The sequence below is a fragment of the Culicoides brevitarsis genome, chromosome 1 (assembly GCF_036172545.1).
Source record: "Culicoides brevitarsis isolate CSIRO-B50_1 chromosome 1, AGI_CSIRO_Cbre_v1, whole genome shotgun sequence".
NCBI classification, from domain to species: domain Eukaryota; kingdom Metazoa; phylum Arthropoda; class Insecta; order Diptera; family Ceratopogonidae; genus Culicoides; species Culicoides brevitarsis.
This window is the reverse complement of record NC_087085.1, coordinates 14,471,486-14,490,961: the sequence shown is the minus strand read 5'-3', so window position 1 is coordinate 14,490,961 and position 19,476 is coordinate 14,471,486. Positions and strand designations below refer to the sequence as shown.

General features: G+C 33.3%; 8 protein-coding genes across 11 annotated transcripts; 3 read left to right on the top strand and 5 right to left on the bottom strand.

Annotated features, from left to right (window-relative positions):
• The first annotated feature begins 36 nt into the window (after nucleotides 1-36).
• Nucleotides 37-3,163, top strand: LOC134837135 (kelch-like protein 12). The gene is made up of 3 exons (XM_063852473.1): nucleotides 37-663; nucleotides 720-890; nucleotides 1,294-3,163. Exons 2-3 carry the CDS (start codon nucleotides 744-746, stop codon nucleotides 2,983-2,985), a joined length of 1,839 nt encoding a protein of 612 aa, XP_063708543.1. The 5' UTR covers nucleotides 37-663; nucleotides 720-743; the 3' UTR covers nucleotides 2,986-3,163.
• A 1-nt stretch (nucleotide 3,164) lies between these two features.
• On the bottom strand, nucleotides 3,165-4,646 carry LOC134837137 (selenide, water dikinase 2-like). The gene is made up of 2 exons (XM_063852475.1): nucleotides 4,456-4,646; nucleotides 3,165-4,395 (listed from the first exon to the last, which is right to left on the bottom strand). Exons 1-2 carry the CDS (start codon nucleotides 4,521-4,523, stop codon nucleotides 3,345-3,347), a joined length of 1,119 nt encoding a protein of 372 aa, XP_063708545.1. The 5' UTR covers nucleotides 4,524-4,646; the 3' UTR covers nucleotides 3,165-3,344.
• An 86-nt stretch (nucleotides 4,647-4,732) lies between these two features.
• LOC134838287 (histone deacetylase complex subunit SAP18) lies at nucleotides 4,733-5,357 on the top strand. The gene is made up of 2 exons (XM_063853785.1): nucleotides 4,733-4,998; nucleotides 5,058-5,357. Exons 1-2 carry the CDS (start codon nucleotides 4,846-4,848, stop codon nucleotides 5,355-5,357), a joined length of 453 nt encoding a protein of 150 aa, XP_063709855.1. The 5' UTR covers nucleotides 4,733-4,845.
• LOC134838285 (telomerase Cajal body protein 1 homolog) lies at nucleotides 5,305-6,738 on the bottom strand. The gene has a single exon (XM_063853784.1). It carries the CDS (start codon nucleotides 6,657-6,659, stop codon nucleotides 5,430-5,432), a length of 1,230 nt encoding a protein of 409 aa, XP_063709854.1. The 5' UTR covers nucleotides 6,660-6,738; the 3' UTR covers nucleotides 5,305-5,429.
• Nucleotides 6,739-9,832: 3,094 nt separating this feature from the next.
• LOC134827972 (protein AMN1 homolog) lies at nucleotides 9,833-12,731 on the bottom strand. 2 transcript variants are annotated; one of them, XM_063840888.1, is made up of 3 exons: nucleotides 12,589-12,731; nucleotides 11,512-12,167; nucleotides 9,833-10,141 (listed from the first exon to the last, which is right to left on the bottom strand). In XM_063840888.1, exons 1-3 carry the CDS (start codon nucleotides 12,630-12,632, stop codon nucleotides 10,074-10,076), a joined length of 768 nt encoding a protein of 255 aa, XP_063696958.1. In that variant the 5' UTR covers nucleotides 12,633-12,731; the 3' UTR covers nucleotides 9,833-10,073. The 2 variants fall into 2 exon arrangements, with proteins under 2 accessions (XP_063696958.1, XP_063696957.1); XM_063840887.1 differs by lacking the exon at nucleotides 9,833-10,141 and having other exon boundaries at nucleotides 10,980-12,167.
• Nucleotides 12,732-12,933: 202 nt separating this feature from the next.
• On the bottom strand, nucleotides 12,934-13,344 carry LOC134837316 (dnaJ homolog subfamily C member 24-like). The gene has a single exon (XM_063852686.1). It carries the CDS (start codon nucleotides 13,342-13,344, stop codon nucleotides 12,934-12,936), a length of 411 nt encoding a protein of 136 aa, XP_063708756.1.
• Nucleotides 12,937-16,406, top strand: LOC134827970 (NHL repeat-containing protein 2). Its single transcript, XM_063840886.1, has 3 exons — nucleotides 12,937-13,446; nucleotides 13,897-14,084; nucleotides 14,139-16,406. The coding sequence occupies exons 2-3, from the start codon at nucleotides 13,922-13,924 to the stop codon at nucleotides 16,130-16,132; spliced, it is 2,157 nt and encodes a 718-aa protein (XP_063696956.1). The 5' UTR covers nucleotides 12,937-13,446; nucleotides 13,897-13,921; the 3' UTR covers nucleotides 16,133-16,406.
• A 415-nt stretch (nucleotides 16,407-16,821) lies between these two features.
• Nucleotides 16,822-19,261, bottom strand: LOC134829520 (clathrin light chain). Of its 3 annotated transcripts, XM_063842614.1 has the most exons (6): nucleotides 19,066-19,261; nucleotides 18,510-18,623; nucleotides 18,231-18,269; nucleotides 17,796-17,985; nucleotides 17,440-17,451; nucleotides 16,822-17,218 (listed from the first exon to the last, which is right to left on the bottom strand). In XM_063842614.1, exons 1-6 carry the CDS (start codon nucleotides 19,181-19,183, stop codon nucleotides 17,044-17,046), a joined length of 648 nt encoding a protein of 215 aa, XP_063698684.1. In that variant the 5' UTR covers nucleotides 19,184-19,261; the 3' UTR covers nucleotides 16,822-17,043. The 3 variants fall into 3 exon arrangements, with proteins under 3 accessions (XP_063698684.1, XP_063698701.1, XP_063698692.1); XM_063842631.1 differs by lacking the exon at nucleotides 18,231-18,269; XM_063842622.1 differs by lacking the exon at nucleotides 17,440-17,451 and having other exon boundaries at nucleotides 16,834-17,218.
• Between the last annotated feature and the right edge of the window lie 215 nt (nucleotides 19,262-19,476).

Here is a 19,476-nt window from a genome sequence, read left to right as displayed (position 1 = left end):
AACATCACACAGGAGTTTCATTCGGAGGAAAAGTCAGTCAATATAAACAAAAGAATTTCGCAAGTGCAAAAATAATTAAATTTCGAGCCATTTCTCGTGGAAATTAACGCGAATTTTCGTGTTAAACGACGAAATTTGCATCAATTCTTGCTGAAAATGATAAAAACCAAGTTCAAATCGGAATAGGACGTCGTAAAATCGTGTGACATACTTTCCAGTGTTTCCTTCACAGTAGCCAAATCTTGCCATTTATTTATTATTTGTAAAAAATTACACGGTATTGCACCCGAAAGTTAATCACGGAAAACGGTGCGAAAATTCCCACGGATCATTTTTTGGGCATAATTTAGTTTTTTTTTTATTATTTGAAGACTAAAAAATGCACAAAGCAACTTCGTCGTGTGTCGTTAATAGAGCAGTACACAAAATATAATTATTTGCCATTCACTTCTTCTTTCTACCTCGTCTCTCTCTATCGCTACTCTAATTCATTGTTCGTACAAATTGTGCAAGCAACACATTGAAGTCAAATTGAAGCAGAATATGTAAAAGAGAAAAGTTAAGCAATATTGAGTCCAGTACAAGTACAACAAAGTAGTTAAAAAAATCGTTTTTTATGAATAAACTTACATCGTCGTTGATAGATACTGTTTTATGAACCAGGTAAGTTGCTTTTTTTTTAAACTAGAGTTGTTACTGTAATTGTTGTCTTTTTACAGTTTTCTTAATTGTTGTTCGGAATCATGGCGAGTGCAGTTGACACACATCTTCATGGCGTGAATTTCGAGTCTTTTAATCACACAAACACGATTTTGAAGGGTTTGAACGATCTGAGGCTCAAAGGATGTCTCTTCGATATCACATTGAAAGTTGAGGATAAGAGTTTTAAGGTAAAAAAAATTTTTTTGTGTCTAAAAAACACGCAGGACTCAAATTTCAGATAATTTTGAGAAAAATATTGGAAAATCTTCACAAGTTTTTAAATTTTTCTCCAAAAAATTTTCAAAAATCATCAAAAAAAATTATTTTGCGAAGAAAAAATTCGAAAATTTGACCATTTTACTATTGAAAAGTAAAAAATCTTGTCAAATTTGAATTTTTTTAAAATAAAATTTTCAAAGTTTAGAATTTTTTCTTAAAAAAATTAAGTTTTTTGATGGTTTTTGAACAAAAATTTAAGATATTTCCAAACTTTTTGTCTTAAAATTAATTTTTTTCTCAAAATTTTATGAAATTTGTAAAAATTTTCCCAAAATTTCCTTTAAAAAAATAATATTTTAATTTTTTTTTCAGGCTCACAAAGCAGTTTTAGCTGCTTGTTCGGATTATTTTCGCGCCATGTTCATCGATTGCATGAAAGAAGCCAACCAGAATGAAGTTTCGCTCAGTGTCTCATCCCAAGGCATCGAATTGCTCCTCGAATACATCTACACCTCAAAGTTACAGTTGAATTTAGCGAACATCCAAAATGTTTTGGCAGCTGCTTCCTACACACAACTCGATTCCGTGGTCGAAGCCTGTCTCAATTACTTGCAAGATCAACTGGATATCGACAACTGCATTGACATCCTCACCATTTCCGAAACGTACTCCCTGAATAGTCTCAAGGAACGCGTTTATCGCTTCATTTGCGGGCATTTATTCGAAGTTTCGCAAATAAATGAATTTATTCGACTGACATTTGCTCAACTGAGTTACATCCTGAGTTGTGACTACCCCGTTGATTGTTCAGAGTCGCAAGTGTTGTCACAAGTCGTCTTGCAGTGGATAATTCAAACGAATTTGCCCGTCACGGAGGAAAATGAACAACTGAATAATCTCCTCAAGCAGATCCGGTTCAATGAAATGCCTTTAACTGCCGTGAAACAAGCTCTGTCGCACAATCAACTCACGCCGAAGCACGATTTGTACAAAATTGTCATAACTCACGCACGTACGGAGCGGAAAAAATTCCGTACAACCCAATCTTTGCTCAATAGTGCCTCTTTAGTGAACTCGAGAGGCATGGAAATTGCCCTCATAAAAATCGGGGGATTCGATTTGAGTGGCATTACGAATGAGATTACTTATTGTTTTCCGAATGCCAAGACGCCTTCGGAGCAAGTATGGCGTTATTTGACGTCAATTCCTCATATAAAGCAGTCGAACTTTGGTTGTGTCGTCCTGAACAATCAACTTTACGTCGTCGGAGGCTGTTATGACATCTCCTTGGAAGAATATATCCATCCGTTTGGCTTCCGTTACTGCCCGATCACGAATAAATGGCAAACAATTTCGCCCATGAACCAGGATCGCTGTCGATTTTCCTTGAATGTCGTTGGAAGTCGCATTTACGCGATCGGCGGTGTTAGCGAGAGTCACGATGACGACATGTACGACGGCGGAGAAACGAATTATTCGAGTGGCGAAGTTTACAATCCAGAAACCGACAAATGGGAGTTCATCACAGCTCTTCCGGAGTACCGTTCGCAACATGCCAGCTGCGCTGTCGATCGATATTTGTACATTTCGGGCGGACTCGATCAATTTGGAGGCGTTTTGAGTACTTTTTGGAAGTATAACACGACATGCAACTATTGGACTCAATTACCGCCGATGTTGACGGGAAGAGCGGATCACGTAATCCTGAATATCGGAGCAAAATTGTACATTTGTGGCGGATGGTACGAAATAAATACGACAAGAATTCTCGCCGGAACGATTGATGTCTTCAATTACGCCACAAATTCATGGTCGACACTGACACGAATCCCAACGCCCAAATTTCACGCTGGAATTGTTCATTTGAATAATAAAATCTACATAATTGGCGGTTTTTGCTCCGATGACATCTTTCGACATACGGCAAGTCGCATTGAAGTCTTCGATATTGACAAAAATACGTGGAGCGTAATGGATAATTATCCGAAGAACATTTGGGAACATGCGTGTGCGAGCTTGTACATTCCCAAATGTCGCGAAGATATGGTAGTTATTGACTCATAACGCAGACACGGATCGTTCTTATGACATTTGGTCACACAAAATTGAATTTTTTTCGTGAATTTCCTAATTTATTGTACTATAGGTAACATTTTTTTCGGACCCGAATGTGACCTCAGCTGTTTTTTATACTTACTTATTTATACAACGTATTTATTTAACATGTTAGAGAGATAAATAAATTATTTAAAAAATATTTTTCATTATATTTTGCATGAAAAGTTGATTTTAAGACCTTTAATGAACAATTTTTAGAAGAAAACATCGTCAAGTGTCCCAAACTCGCGTTTTTTATGACACCCGAGTCATACGCTTCAAAAATTTTTCATTAAAAATCCTCAAATGCTTTTAAAATCTTAAATTTAGACATCAATAATTGTAATTTTCTCACTCATAATTGCTTTTTTATCACCTTTGATGACTTTTCCAACGACAAATGCCTTAAAATCCGTTAATTGTTCAAATTCTTCGGCAAATTTAGCTGCATCGCTCTCTGGCATTGCGATTAATAACCCTCCAGATGTCTCAACTGCCTTTCCAGCACGTAATTTTGTGTCTCGTCCCAGAATTTGAGCGATTTTCATCACACCTGAGATAATTGGCAACGTGTGAATCTCAAAAGAAACGTCTTTGGATTGAAAAAGTGCCAAATTATTCGCATGTCCTAAAAGCCCGAAGCCTGTTACGTCGGTAGCGGCATGCCCGTTATACTTGTGCATCAAATCTGCTGCTGTTTTATTCAAAAAAGCCATTGAACGGATAGCTGCTTCATACATTTCGGTAATTTCTTGCACTGTAACTCCATTTTCTTCTAATTTTTGCCATTCCGAGCTTTTTTCTTTGTGCCAGATGTAAGAATTTGTCGCCAATTGCGTTCCCAAAGGCTTTGTAAGTACCAAAACATCCCCGTCTTCCGCTTCTGTGGGAAAAATTATCTCAGATTCGTGACAAATGCTGGTTGCGATGCCTCCAATCATGCACCACGGGTTCACAGCCATCCAATCAATGTCAATTGTGGCTTTTATCGAAGCTGCGGAATCGTGAAATCCCTTAATTAGCAACGGAATGACGACATCTCGTTGTTTCTCCGTGAATTCCGTGGGAGCGGAGATGATCATTTTGATTTTATCGATGGAAGACACGCCGGTGGCATATACGTCGGAAACGACATTGGCAAAGGCGATTTTTCCCATCATGTAGGGATCGTCAATTAATGGGTAGAAAAAGTCGACAGTTTGAACGAGAAATAAATTTTGGTGACGTGATAAGGGAATGACTGCCGAATCCATTCCAATGCCGATTTTTTTCGAGTCAGTTGAGGGTTTTGGTTGATGAGCGGCTACGAGAGCATCATCCTGCCCCAAAACATTCAGATATTTATCGAGAACGTTTTGAGGCACTTTGCAACCTCACCTAAAAATTTAATAAAAAAATTAAATTTTTTGAGTTTTTTGAAGGATTTTTAAAACTTACCCTCGTAAAGTTGAAAATTTAGTGAGACGAAAGTCCGCCTCAAGTCCGTGATCTTCTGGATTGAACATTTTTTTAGAATTTAAAGGCACAAAAGTTTCAAATCAACCAAAAATTAAACAAAAAATCTATTGGCTTATCTATGAAAATTCTATTTTTTGATCCCTCTTATCAATTTTTGTTGTTATTATTTACTCAGGGCTCGTTCAATAGACAATTTTGTTGAAGTAAGTTCATTTGCCTTTTGAACAAATCTCATTTTGAGACGAATTAAAGTGATTTCTGTCAAAATCGATTTGTTTGTGGTTCGATTTCTCCCGAAATTCACAAATTTCATCAATTAAAACTTATTTTTAATCATTTGAAAGAGATTTAAAAGACTCCGAAGGCAATATGGAATCAATGGTTGAGAAGCAAGCACCCCAAAATGTCAAAGTAATCGACAGAGAAAAGACTTGCCCGTTGCTTTTGCGAGTTTTTTGCGGAGCCGGCGGGCGACACAACTCCGTTTCAGAGTTTGCACACGGAAATGTTCCATCAAATGAGGTAAAAATTGTTTTTTCTCTTGATTTTCCTCAAAAATTTACAAGAAATTTGTTTTTTAGCTCCAAATTTACACCTGGATGGATGCCAGTCTACGCGAACTTACAACTCTCGTGCGCGACGTGAACCCAGATACTCGTAAAAAAGGCACCTACTTCGATTTCGCCATTGTTTATCCGGATCCGCAACGACCTGGTTATCGAATGCGCGAAATTGGCGTCACCTGTTCCGGTCAAAAAGGCAGCGACGACAACAAGACATTAGCACAAGCCAAATTTTCCATCGGGGACTTTTTGGACATCAGTATTACGCCACCGAATCGAATGCCTCCATCGGGACGACGCGATAGACGACCATACTAAAATGAGATTTCTGCATTTTTTTCGAGAGTTTTAATAAAATTTTGATTTAAAGAACGTAAAAAAAAGGAATTTTTATTTGAGCCACCACATTGTGACGAAATTTTCGACGGAACATTCCGCATCGGAGTCTAATTCTGGGAGCGTTGGCATGTGTTGACCACTGCTTGTCGCTACAATTGGCAAAAAGGGATGAACTGAGATCCCGTTTAAGCAGTCGTCGTGTAATTTATAAGCAAATTCCTTAATTGGCGCTTTGTTATCTGCATAAATTTCAAACATATTCCAAATTTTCAAGCATCCATCGGTACTTCCGCTTAATAACCATTTCCCTTCTGGCGTGACATCGAAGTAAATTCTCTGATTTGTATCAATATTTCGATTAAAAACGAAAAATGGGGTGTTTGGATTGCGCAAATCCCAAACTACGAGCTTGGAATCCTTACGAGCACCCGAAATGAGCGTCGTTTCGCTCAAAAATTTCAAATGAGTGATACCTCCGCGATGGGTTTCTTGCAAAACGAGTCTTGGAGCAACATCTTTGCTGCGAATATCGAACACCGAGACACTTGTGTTCCATGATCCGGTAGCCAGGAGTGAATTATCTTCATTTACAGCGAGCGCAGATGACGGGATTCGACTTTCGAGTGTTTCATAATCGCGTCCCGGGCGATTTGTATCAAAAATTTTGATTGTTTTCTTGTAACCAGCATAGATTTGGGTCCCATCGGGGCTGTAACAAAGACTCAGCGCTGCTTCAACTTCATCCACGGCATCATATCCACGATAACTGCAACGAATTTTCCCGTCAAATGCATCAATTGACTTTATTGGTTCATGTTGACGTGAAATAAGAAAGCTACAAGTCTCCGGTACATGACTATTCATCAACGGATACCATTTCATATCGTAAACCGTGGATTTTGGACCTTCTTTGACGTGTACGGCGGGTTTTAGTCGCGAAACAACGCGAGATTCTTTCACATTTTTTTCGTCGTAGAGATCCAGAGGCAACTCGAAGACTTGGATGCCATCCATGTTGACAGCAGTTAATAAGCACGTTCCATCTGGCGAGAAAATGCAGCCTCTGAGGTAGTTTTCTGGTTGGCACGAATGCCAACGGGCGACTTCAAAGATATCAGTGGTTTCAGATATCGACAAACTTGGGTAAGGTTGCAGCGATTCGACATCCATTTCTTCTTGTGGGGTTGTGATGTGAAAATTTTCCAAATTTACTTCATTTTGTGCGGAAATTTCGACGGTAGGCTCGGAAGATCCGTTCATTGGGACGTCTTCAACCATCATTTGTACTTTTATTTCTTCTTAAACTTAAAACTTTAAAAATTACGCGGGACTAAAAAATAAATATACATGCCGGTTTATTTACAAATTCAAAATGAAATGACAACAGGGTAAAGAATCAAACTTTGAAAAGTAGCAAAAAAGAAATATTTCATTTATTTAATTTTAAAAAATACAAAATCTTGAAAATAAATTAAATATTAAATTTTATTCACGTTAAAATAATTATAAAATTTATTCTTTTTAAATAAAAATTATTTTTAAATTCAGTAATAAAATAAATAAATTTTTAAATTTAATTCAATTTGAATTTTAGATTAAATTTAAATAAATAATAGGTTCATAATTAAAAAAAAATAAACTTTATTTAATTTTAATTAATTTAATAATTAATTTTATTTAATTAAAAATTTGATTTATTTAATTTCATAAAATTTAAAAATTAATTTTACATTTTTAAAATCTTAAAATTATTTTGTCTAAAAATAATAGTTTAATTTTTTTCTGCAAAAATTAAAAATATTTAAACTTTTAAAATTAAAAATAAATTTTAAAATGCTCTAAAAATTAGATTTTTGAGAAATTTTTTTTTGTAAGTTTTTTTTTTTTTTATAAAATTTTTAATTGTAATAAAATAAATTATTTTAAAATTAAATTAATTTTCATGTTACCTGTCTTAATAGTCTTATTAGAAAAAAATAGTTAAACTTGCAGGTAATTTCTATAAAAATTTTTTAATTCAATTTTAATCCGTTAGTCAACAAAAATCTTTTACCTCCTATAGAGTAATAAAATTTTAGAAACTTTCGAAAAAAAATTTGGTAGTTCCCCTTAACTGTCCTTCCCTCACCTTCAACTCTTTTATTTTTACCTGTTTGCTTCTTCTCATCAAAAATCATCTACGTGATTTTTTAAAAAAAAAGTTCTCATGAATGGCGTCAAAAATTACTAAAACAAAACGAGTTATTTTATTTATTTGAAATTTAAAAAAAATAAAAACATTTCCTACACAAACGCACTCACATGCAAATGCCCAATGAAGCAAAGCATTAGAATAATTTCATCATCTTTTTCCTCATTTGCTTTTTAAATTTATTAACTACTTTGTTCCTTTATTCGCGATAAATCTCATTAATTCTGCAGCCAAACAATGAATGTTTGCGTCGTTAAGGTGCAGGCGTCGAAATTGCAATAAAAAGTCACGATTGCAGTAAAATGACGTCGTTTTTTATTGATCTTGATTTAAATAAATTTTATTTACATGAAACTGAGTCATTTATTTTTTCGAACATAATTTATTTTGTTACAATTCTTGAAGGATTAACGGAAGATTTAAAGAAAAAATAACAAAAAAAAATTCAAACAAGGAAAATTCTTGAATTTTAATCTATTTACAAGGAATTTCATGCAAAATCACCAATTTACCGGAAACAACAACAGTAAACAATTTTATTGTTGTTGTCAGATACAAATATACGTGACTTACGAACTCACGTGTACTGCTGGCTGAGAACTCGCGCACCTATTAGGAAACTTGTTTTTGTTTTGCTTTTTATGTGTGGAGCAATTAAACCGGTGCACAGTCACACACGACGACTTTTTAGACATTTTTCGCTGAGAACTGCCAATTAAATGCCTTTTCTATTGTTTTTTTCGTGATAAAAATTTTCCTGAGAATACCGGTAAACTTTGTGTTTTTGTTAGCTTCAATCGCTTCGTAATCTAATTTTCTCAAGGATTTGCCTCTCAGTTGCTTTACAAGCGAACACCGGCTTCGCATTCATTTATTATTTATGATGATTGTAGTTTTCTGTTACATGGCTAACAAGCGATATGTGTCTAAAAGTGGTTTTGACGAAAAAAAAAATGAAATGAGCTTAGGCTTCAAAGTTTCGCTCTCGAATTACCTGCTTGACGTCGTCAAAGGTAGTATTATGTAAATAAATTCGCTTAGATGGGTCACCGACTGTCCTTCAAAGGTACCAGTTGCGAGTGTGCGAATTTTAATTTAATTTCAGAACTTGATTGATTCTAAATTAAGAATGAGCGCGACAAAAAATTGCTCACGTAAGTCCTTAATAGATCGTTATTTGGATAGGAAATTTTTTTAGTAATAAATATTCTGAATTCGATAAAAAATTCTCATTTTTTGTATCTACAATTCTAGAATTAAAAAAAAAATTATGAATGAAGTTTTTATGAGTCGAACGGGTTATATTGTACTATTGTGTTACTTACCCATATATTAACTTCATGTTATTGTGCGTTGAAACCTGTGTACGAACGCGCGAATAACACGAAGAGATTACTAGAAATTTCGCGAACCATGAAAAATCGCGTAAATAAGCTATGGAGTAATGTTGTAATTAATTATTTGGAGTTGTTTGAATAGTAATTTCGCTACAATGTCATTAAAAATATCAACATTTAATTAAAAATTTTTAGGTTCATTCAAAATATTTTATAAAAATGCTAAATTTATGATTTTTTTGAATTTGTCTCTTAAGTTTGCTTCTATTTTTATGACTTTTTAATCTAAAAGACATTTTTTTTGTTATTTTTTCCTTAAAAAAATTTTTTTCTTATTAATTTTCTTTGAATTTTTATTTTTAAAGACTAAAAAATGCTGAAAATGTATATAATTAGTTGTTAAATTCTTAAGAACTTCTGATTTTTTTTCTCGTTAATTAATTCTGGGAACCTTTTATCTTGGCTTGTAATGGAAAATTTTACAATTGACGTTTGAAATATTTCTTTGAAATAATAAAAGTGTAGATAAAATCATTTAAATCACTTCTGGGACAGAAAAATGCCTTTCACTCTTAACAACTTTTACATAGAAAACTTTCAAAAAATTTTTTTCTCGTATTTGCAACATTTCTTTATTGAATCTATGTCAAATTCGCTACGAATGCAAAAAATCTCGTGACCATTTAAATCACTTCTGGGAAGAAAAATGCTTTTTTAACAACTTTTACCCAAAAAAAAAAATTTTTTTTTGTAAAATGTCAAATTATCTTTAATATTTTTTTCTTTTATAAAAAAATAAATAAAAAATTATTTTTTGATAAAAAATACTTCCATATCGCCTTCATTTGATAAATTTACACAAAATAAATTAAAAAAATATTTTTTTTATAAATTTTTGATTTTTTATTGTTATTTTATTTATTTATTATTGCTAAAAATAATTCCATAAGGTCTTCTGTGTATGTATAAAAATATATTGTAAAAATATAATATTTCTGTAGCACTCTAAGTAGTTCGACATCTTACTAACATCTAATTAATTCTAAATCAATAGTTCTGAGTACGTCTGTTGTACTGCTATTTTAATTCTCTACATTTTGTCTAATTCTGAATTAATTTTAAAGTTAAAGGTACATTTTAATTGACTTTTTTTTTCGTGATAACGCGTTAATTGAATGGTATTGTCCACTGCATCATTTTCGGACAATGATTCGAAATTTCAATTTTATGAAAATCTGAAAAGTAAAAATGCGAGTTTTTTTAAATTTTGGGTAGAAAGTTCAAAATTTAACGTAAAAAGCAAACATGCAAGAGATAGAACAGGACAAGACAGGACAGATGGTCAAAAAATAAAAAAAAAGAAATTAATATTGCGTGCCTGCAACGGTAGCAGCTTATGATAACGGGAATGCAGTGTGTGAGTGTTTAATAACAATAACGGCCTTGACAACAAAAATAAACAATCTATAATAAAAATAACTTGAATCGCATGTGTATATGCATGACCGTTGTTTGCGTTAGTTGGTGAGCTGCGATGCTGTTGTGATAAATTTTTAGCATTTTAGCAAAAAATATGGAATTGTCATAAGCTGGTCAACCAAACAAATATCATCAGGCAAGCAAGCAATATTAGGCTGTTTGAAATTTATTTTTAACTTTTTGTTTAAAATTCTTTTTCATCAAAATTCGATCAAAATAGTGGAAAAAAATTTAAAATATTAAAAAATAGATAAAAAAAAAAATTTAACAATTTTTTAATTATTTTAAAAACTAATTTTAACTAAAAAATATTTTTTATAAACAAAAAAAAATTAAATAATTTTAGATATGAAAATTTTAATATTTAAAAAAATAATTAATAATTAGAAAAAATTAATAAAAATCGAAAATAATTTTAAAAAAAATTAAAAAATTAAAATTAAATTATTAATTTTTTTTAAATTTTTTTTTTTTAAAGTTTTAAACTTTTTAATAATTATGTCAAATTTTTTAAGTAATTTTATGAATTAAAATTCATAATTTTTATATTTTTCTTCAAATATCTTATTTTTTTTCGAGTTCATCCAAAAATTTTTCCCTTAAAATTTTTTTATTTCGAATTTTTGACTTTCTGGGTAGGAAACAAAAAGTAAAAAATAAATTTCAATCAGCCTTAGTTTAAAAATTATAAACAATAACAACTACAAACAAACACAAATTCATTCATTAGTATTCTCTCTAAGTAATTTTTTAAATTGTGCGTACAAACGTCAACTCTAGCTAGCTATGCAAGTCAGTCTACTTAAGTGCTACAGTTGCTTAATTGAAAAAATATTAAAATTTAATATTATAGGTAATGAAATGCAAAATGAATGTTGAAATAAAAAAATACAGATATAAAAAAAATGTTTTGAGGTAAAAATGATAATGACGACTGCTGTTGTTGTTGTTGCTATTAAGTATCGCATTTAATGCGAGAGACGATCTGTACAAGGAAGAAGATTAAAAACATCAGCAATCGTCATCATCACGCAAATCAACTAAAAAAAAGCTCAAGCTAACACAATATCTCTATGAAACCAACAAAGACCGGTGCCTTTTTGGGCTTCCGATCGCGTTTCCTTACTATTAATATCGACAACTTCGAATCCGATGTACTTAATTTTGTCCCATCGCAAGTGATTCAGGCCCGCACAACTAATATTGCAGTACTTGACGTTAAAGTCTTCCAAGTGATTTTCCAGCTCACTGTTTTCGATGTGAATGATCCCGGTATCCGAGATATTTGTATGAGCCAAACTAAGTTTTGTTAATTTCATTTCGCGCAAATGCAACATCGCGTCATCCGTGATCGCCATGCACTTTTCCAAATTTAGCAAGTCCAAATGCTTGCAATGCCTGGCAATTAGGGCGACAACATGATCATCCACTATCAGCGAATCCTTGATATGCAAACTTTCGAGACGTGTCAAGCACGGGATGAGGTCACAAAGTGTCTCTTTTGTGCAGTCTGTGTTATTAAGCGGCGGCAGGACCAAATTTCTCAAGTTTTTGCAATATCGCAAGTCTTCCAAAAGTCGATCTGTCACTTTACAAATTGTTAAATCCAAGTCGTCGAGCTCCGAGTTGAGCATTAGTCGAAGAATTTCGTCGTCCTGGAAGCCGCCGTAGATTTTCGTCACTAAACGGATTACGGCGTTCTTCATGTGAGCAGGGAGCACTTTTAAATACTGTTTGTCGTGTTTGAAGAAGGTCACGTTGCTGGCGATATTCCGGATGCATCTACAACAGGAGAAAACAGGTAAGAGATCAATGTGCTTGAAAAAGAAAAGAATTTCAAGACGTAAACAAACGAGACGTAAAAGAATTATTTAAAACATAATCTGGTGTGATGCAAACGAGAAAAAAAAAACAGAGACAAACAAAAAAAAACTAGTTTTCTATATGTCACAGCATATACGTCTCTCTCTCCTCTAAGCAAGATTAAGTAAGATTTTTTTCGTTTGTTTTTTTTTATTTTTTATTGAATTCGAGGAAAAACCATTCATTAAATTCATAAATCTTCGTGGCCTTCGATCAAGGGTGCTAACTCACATCGCGAAAACAAAAAAAGTTGTTTACGAAATTTTATGATTAATGTAGGACGATGTTGTTGACGGACACAAAATGACGGAAAAAAACAAAAAACTTAAGCCTCACTTACGTTTTGTACAAGCTAGGTACTGAATATTTCTTCATATCGTCCATTTTTCAATATTTTTTTTTTTATTATTTTCTCAGGTTCGAAATTAAATAAAAATTTATGTTATTCGCACAAGTCTTTCAAGTTTTTTTCTCTCCTCTGTATTTAATTAGCTTCTTGATGGTAAATAATTTTTACCATTCCAATTTTAGTGTTGCTCGCACGTCACAGAGCGATAAATTTCACGTCCGATCGCTTTGTTGTTCGAAAACAAACTAACTCATTGGAATGACGACATCCACTCGGGTTGCCATAGTGCATGTACTGGAAGAAACTATTTTTTTTTCAAAATGTTCGTTACGATTTTTATCCCTTTTCCAGTTCGATGACGAGAGAACATTCGTCGCATGCAATGTAAATGCTGTCATCCGTGCCCCCGTCGTCGTCGGGCATGACGTAAACGCCTCCGCATCGGCAATCACGATAAAATGTCTCACTTTCTGCATCAAAGTCAAAATCGCTTTTCCGCAATGTCTCATGCACGATTGGTTTGTCGTCGAATCTTGCTTGACCGAGTTCAGCGTCGTACTGTTTCCGCTTTTCTGCGTCTCGTAGCACCTTCCATGCTTCGTCAATTTCGATAAAAGTGTCGTTAGATGCGGATTGAGCCTTGTCCGGATGGTGTTTCAGGACGAGATTTTGGTAGGAACGTTTTATTTCGTCGTGAGTGGCTGTGGGGGAGACTTGCAAAACATCGTACAAGTTGCGACCTGCCATCATTGGAAACTGGAAGTTGTCAAATTGCGTATCTATAAAAATAAAAAGAGTCAGAAGCGAGTTTTGAAGAGGATTTTTGGTTGAAAATCATTCGATTTTGAGGTAACTTTTATCAAAAAACTTACTTTTTATGATATTTTTATCGGAAAATTATAAAATTAGGTTGAAGCAACATGAAATTAATGCCAAAAACGCGAAAAAAACATTCCGGTGTGCGTTCAATGTTGAATTTTGACGCAAAAAAAGAACGAGTGGTTGTCACATTTTCACTAACATGCGTTTTAATCCGTTTCAGTGTCTGTCTGTTGAACAAAAATAATTAAAATTTATTATTTTTCGATCATTTTTGGTAAAAACTTGACAAAATTTATAATTTTTTAAAATCCGCTAATGTTTTTTCTTACCGACATGAAGACTTTTTGAATGTTTTTTGTTTATATTCCAACGAATTGACAGCTTGTTGAATCAAATTTTAGTAGTTTCTCATTCTAGCACAGAAAAATCTAATTTTTTCTTGAATTTTCTTGCCTTTTCTCACTTTTGACTTCTTAGATCATCGCAGGAAATCACAAGCACAATGAGTGAGCAAACGCCGATGCTAGACACTCTCGCATTTTACTGCAGTTCCTTATCGGGCGATTTATGGGCTGCTGAAAATCCAAAGGACAAGGAGACAATTCTTCAGAATTATTTGGAGAAAGTTGATAAGGAATTTACGACTGTAGCTGATTTTAAGCCAGGTAAGATTATTTTTTTTCGAATTTTTTAAAATTTTAATTTTTTTCGAATTTTAGATCTTGAGTGGTTTAATGTTTCCGAACCCTTGCCATTAAAATCGCTCAAAGGAAAAATCGTAATTTTGGATTTTTTCACGTATTGCTGCATCAACTGTTTGCATATCTTACCGGACCTGAAGCGCTTGGAGCGTCTTTATCCCGTTGACAAGGGTGTCGTCATCATTGGCGTGCATTCCGCGAAATTTGACAATGAAAAGGTCGACGCGAACATCCTTTCGGCACTGCAACGTTACGAAATCACGCATCCCGTGGTTAATGACGCCAATTCTCTACTCTGGGACGACTTGGCTGTTCAATGTTGGCCCACAATTTTGATTCTCGGTCCCAAGGGCAACCCAATTTTTGTCGTTATGGGCGAGGGACACTTTGATATCCTCAGCATGTACGTGAAAGCGGCTTTAGATTTTTATGCGCCTCGCGGCATGATCAGCACAAAACCGTTACCACTGAATCCAACACGAAGTTTGATCGCGGCATCAAATTTGCATTTCCCCGGCAAAATTGTTTGTTCGAAATATGACCCGAGTGACCCAACGCCAGAATTGTATGCGTTATCGGACTCGGGTAATCATCGCGTTCTCGTCATGAATGCCAAAGGTGAAGTTTTATTCAAAGTCGGAGGTGCCGATAAGGAAGCTGGATTCGAAGATGGCGACTTCCAAACTGCCAAATTTAATTCGCCGCAAGGTTTGGCGTTCCTCAATGAAAATATTCTCTTCGTTGCTGACACGGAAAATCACGCCATTCGTCGCATTGACTTGAAATTGGGCATTGTCGAGACAATTGCTGGCACGGGAAAGCAGGGAAACGATAAAATTGGCGGAAAAGTCGGAGTTGAGCAAGAAATTTCGTCGCCATGGGATTTGGTTGTGTATCAAACGAAGGACATGGACATGAGTTTTCACATGGATGAGGAAAGTGTGCCGGAAAAATATGTCGTGCTAATTGCAATGGCAGGCACGCATCAAATATGGGCACTTTTCTTGGAAGACACGATTTGGTGGAAGTACAAAAAGCAAGTTGCGGGCACGTGTGTTTGCATTGCCGGCAATGGCGCCGAAGAAAATCGAAATAATTCGTATCCGCAAAATGCGGCATTTGCTCAACCATCGGGATTAACGATAAATCGCGAGCTGAAGGAAGTTTATATTGCCGACAGTGAGAGTTCGTGTGTGCGAAAACTTTGTCTCACGGATGGAAAAGTCTCTCTAATCGTCGGAGGAGATCGAAATCCTTTGAATTTATTCGCTTTTGGTGACGCTGATGGCAAATTACATCTTGCAAAGTTGCAACATTGCTTGGGTGTCGCTTATAATCCGGTGAGAAAATGCGCTTTTGTCGCTGACAGTTACAACCACAAGGTAAAACGCATCGATTTGGAGACAAATTCCGTCAGTACGTGGATCATCACGGACAAGGCGAACAAGCCGCATCAATTTAACGAGCCAGCAGGTCTGTGTCTCAGTCCCAATGGTGAAACGATGTACGTAGCAGACACCAACAACCACAATGTCGAAGTTGTGACGCTTAAAACGATGAAAACAACCACGCTCAATCTGAAATTCAATGTGCCCTCGAAAGAATTCGACTACGGAAAAATTCTCAAATTCGATAAACTCAAAGTTAGTCACAATGGCGGCAAATTACGACTTGCAATAGCTCTCAACTTCGAACAGGGTGTCAAGCTAACCGAGGGCGCTCCGCAAAAATTCATCTGCAAAATCCCGGGTGACGAATGGATCATCTCGCCCGCACACGGAGACTACAAGCCAAAAAAGAACGTCGATTTGGACATCACCGTACCGCGAAAACTCACAGCATGCTTCCAGTTTTGCAATTTTTTGGTGAATTTCAAGTTGAATTTGTGCAGCGGCGACTTGTGTTTCTTCAAAAATTTCACGTTGGATTTTCCGGTTACCTACACGAATGACGGCTTGGATTGCATCATTCAAGAGGTTTCGGTGAAGGTTGGACAGGATGTGAAGATTTAGCAAAAACTCATGTTGTGCTACGATCGTAACGGAAAGTTGTTGGCATGAAAGTTGTTAAAAAAATTATGAAAATGGGGTTTTATTGTTAACTTTTTTTTTGCTTTTATCACATTTTCTTTTCATTTTATAGCGCACACTGTATAAAAACTGCATTTTCCAGAAAATTTAAAAAATTAGCATTTAAGAACGTCGTTTTTGAAACATATATAAAAATACATATGTTAAAAAATATATATAAAAAAAAAGTTTATGGTCTTCTCAATAAATAAATGTTGAAAACCGAAAATTATTACTATAAAAAATGTAGTTTTAATTAGAAATGGAATAAAAAAAATCTAAAATATACCTTTTATTAATTTTTTTTACATAATAAATATAATTAAAAAAATTAAATTTATCAAATCAAAATTTTTTATGCAATTTCACAAATTTAAATTTTAAAAAAATAAAATTTCCCATTTTATACTTAAAAATTAAAAAAATTAATTAAAATTATAAATAAAAAAAATAAATTAAATACCAAAATAAAAAAAAATAAATTAATCAAATATTTAATTTTGCAAATTTAATTTTTTTAAAAAATAAAATTTCTTTTTTTTTTCTAGAAAATTAAAAAAAAATTATGAAAAATACAAATTTTGTGAATATCTTGTGAAACAAGTGAAAAAAAATTAAAAATATTCTATCGTTATAATTTTCTTTATTTTCAATTATTATTTTTTAATGATTACATTGCAATATATAATTATATTTATTATTTAATTACTCTTTTTTTATGTGAAACAATTTTTTTATTTATTAATAGTAGATAAATATTCTACATTATAAATCATACTTTTCGAAACATTTTTTTATAGATTTAATCCAAATTAAACAAAAGAAAGGAATGCTGAGAGTGATTCAGAAGATTCTTACTTCTTTGTCAATGGTTGTTGCTTCAATTGTAAAATGATTGAACGCATCCGTGACACATCCTTACTTGCCTTGTTCGTTTTTGGATTGAATTCGCACAACTTCGCGATGCGTTCCCATTCTGTGCCGGGCTCAATATCATCGTCATCGGCTACGAATTGTTTTTCAGCATTTCTGTTGAGAGGAAAAAAAATTAAATATTAGATTTTTTTATTAAAATATTTTTTTTTAATAAAATATTTTTAATAATTATTTTAAGTAAAATAAAAGTTGAAATTCAAGAAAAAGTTTTCTACAAAAATATTTTGGTACATAAAAAAATATGTACAAAAAAAAAATAATAAATTTAAAAGGCACTACATTCCATACACATTACATAGATTGTCACTACTTACTTGGCTGACTCACTGAGTTCCCAAAAGTCAGGGTTGTGTTAGACAATTTATGATTTAGATTTTTTTTTATTTATTTTTTAAGCAAGAAATGGAAATATTACAAAAAAGTTAGTTTTTAAAATAAATATTTTTTTATATAAAATTTTTTAGAGGCAAACTAAAAGGTTTTCGATTAATTTTGGTGAGTTATGAAAATAATTTCAAATAGCAGTCACAAAAATTTAGTATATTTGAGTAACAATAATAATAAACAACGTTCATTGGTTATTATATATTTTGATAAATATTTTAAATAAAAATCCAATATATTTATGTATGATATGGGAGAAAATTTAACGAAAAAACGGACAACTTACCGATTCGTGGATTTCGTTTTCGAAATGGTATCTTCGTGATGTTTGTACCAATCCTCGAGCTCTTTGCGGGCTTGTTCGCGCAATTCCGTTTTCTTGGTCTCCTCTTCGGCATCCTTCTCTTCAAGGCGTTTCTTTTGTTCTTCACGCCATCTCTTGATTTTTTCAGGTTCTTCTTGGACCTGTTTAGGCACTGAAAGTTAAAAAAATTAAATTTTAATAAAAAATCTTTAAAATAAAATTAAAATGTGGGCGTTTGACTAGAGACTAGAGGATTTCATGCAGTTATCATGCGGCGCGTGTTTTGTGGTTATTAAATATTTTTGTTAAAAATTTGTTTTTCGAGTGGGGGACAACTTAAAATTAGGTAATTTAAGGTTTGTTCAACGAATGAACAGTTTGGTCCTTAAAACTTAATTTTTAAATGGGATTTCTCACCTGTAAAACCTGAAAAATCGTCATTTAGACATGGATCTTCTACAATTAAATCAAAGAAAGAAAAGAAAAAATGCATTGCATTTTATAATAAAATAACAACTATTTTGGCTTATCATCTAATAATAATAAAAATCTAAAAAAAAAATATTAAAAATTAGTGTTAAGGCATGCAGAACAGCGAAAAAAAAAATAATTTTCATGCAAATTTGTACCCGACTACCTGAGATCACCAAGAAACTTTTGTCTTTACGAATTTTCGTTCGTTTTTTCATTAATTACCTCCATCGAAACCATTCGTATTGGCAGCAGCAGCTGTCTCGTCGTCTTGCTGCTCAACATTATTGATAACTTCAAAGCTGCCTGATGACTCAAGTCCCGTAGTTGTACCATTTTCTGAGAAACGTAAGAGTTTTGCGTGTGTGTGTTGATGTCGTATTTCGATGATTTGTCAAATAAAAACATAAAATTAAAGAAAAATACAGCAAAAGATAAGTTTGGCATGCAGGAAGCTCGATTCTCGCGTAAACTATTCAGAAGCAATTGAAGCGAATCACAAAAGCCACAACAAATCTCAGAGAATTTCACTCAATTAATCACTTCTGGGTATGTGTATTGATTAAATTTGTGTATAAAGTGGTGTCTGTTTGTAGCAAGCACGAAAAATTATAGCTTCTGAAGGAGATTTTATATTAATTTTTTTGGAAAAAACAAAAAATTACACCGAGTTCGTTATTTACAGCAAAAATTCAATTGAAAAAAGAACTTTGAGACACAAAAAACAAAAGATTTACAACAATTTTTACTTCGTCATCAATCGATCCCCGAATTTTCTTACCAGTTGGAGCATTCGCTACTGGCGGAATCTCGTCTTCCAAGCCAGCTAATGCACTTTGTTCGCGTTGCAAGAACTCTGCGGCGGGATCTTGCTCGAAATTGTCCTCGAAATCTGCCATTTTATATCAAAATTTTGTTAAAAATATCGGATTCGAAATTGAAAATGGGTGTTTTTGATTTTCAAATGTCACTGCGTATGGTTTTCCTCTGAATACGAGCTAACTTGGTCTCATTCATTTATGACGTCAAGATTTTATGGGGGAGAGGGATAAAGTAAATTAACGGGGGATTTGTGATTTTTATATTATTTTTCTAAAATATTTTTTTAATTTTTGAGAAATCTGAACTTTTAATTTAAAAAATTTAAGTAACCAATTACAGAATATTTTTCAAAAAATTTAAAAACTTTGAA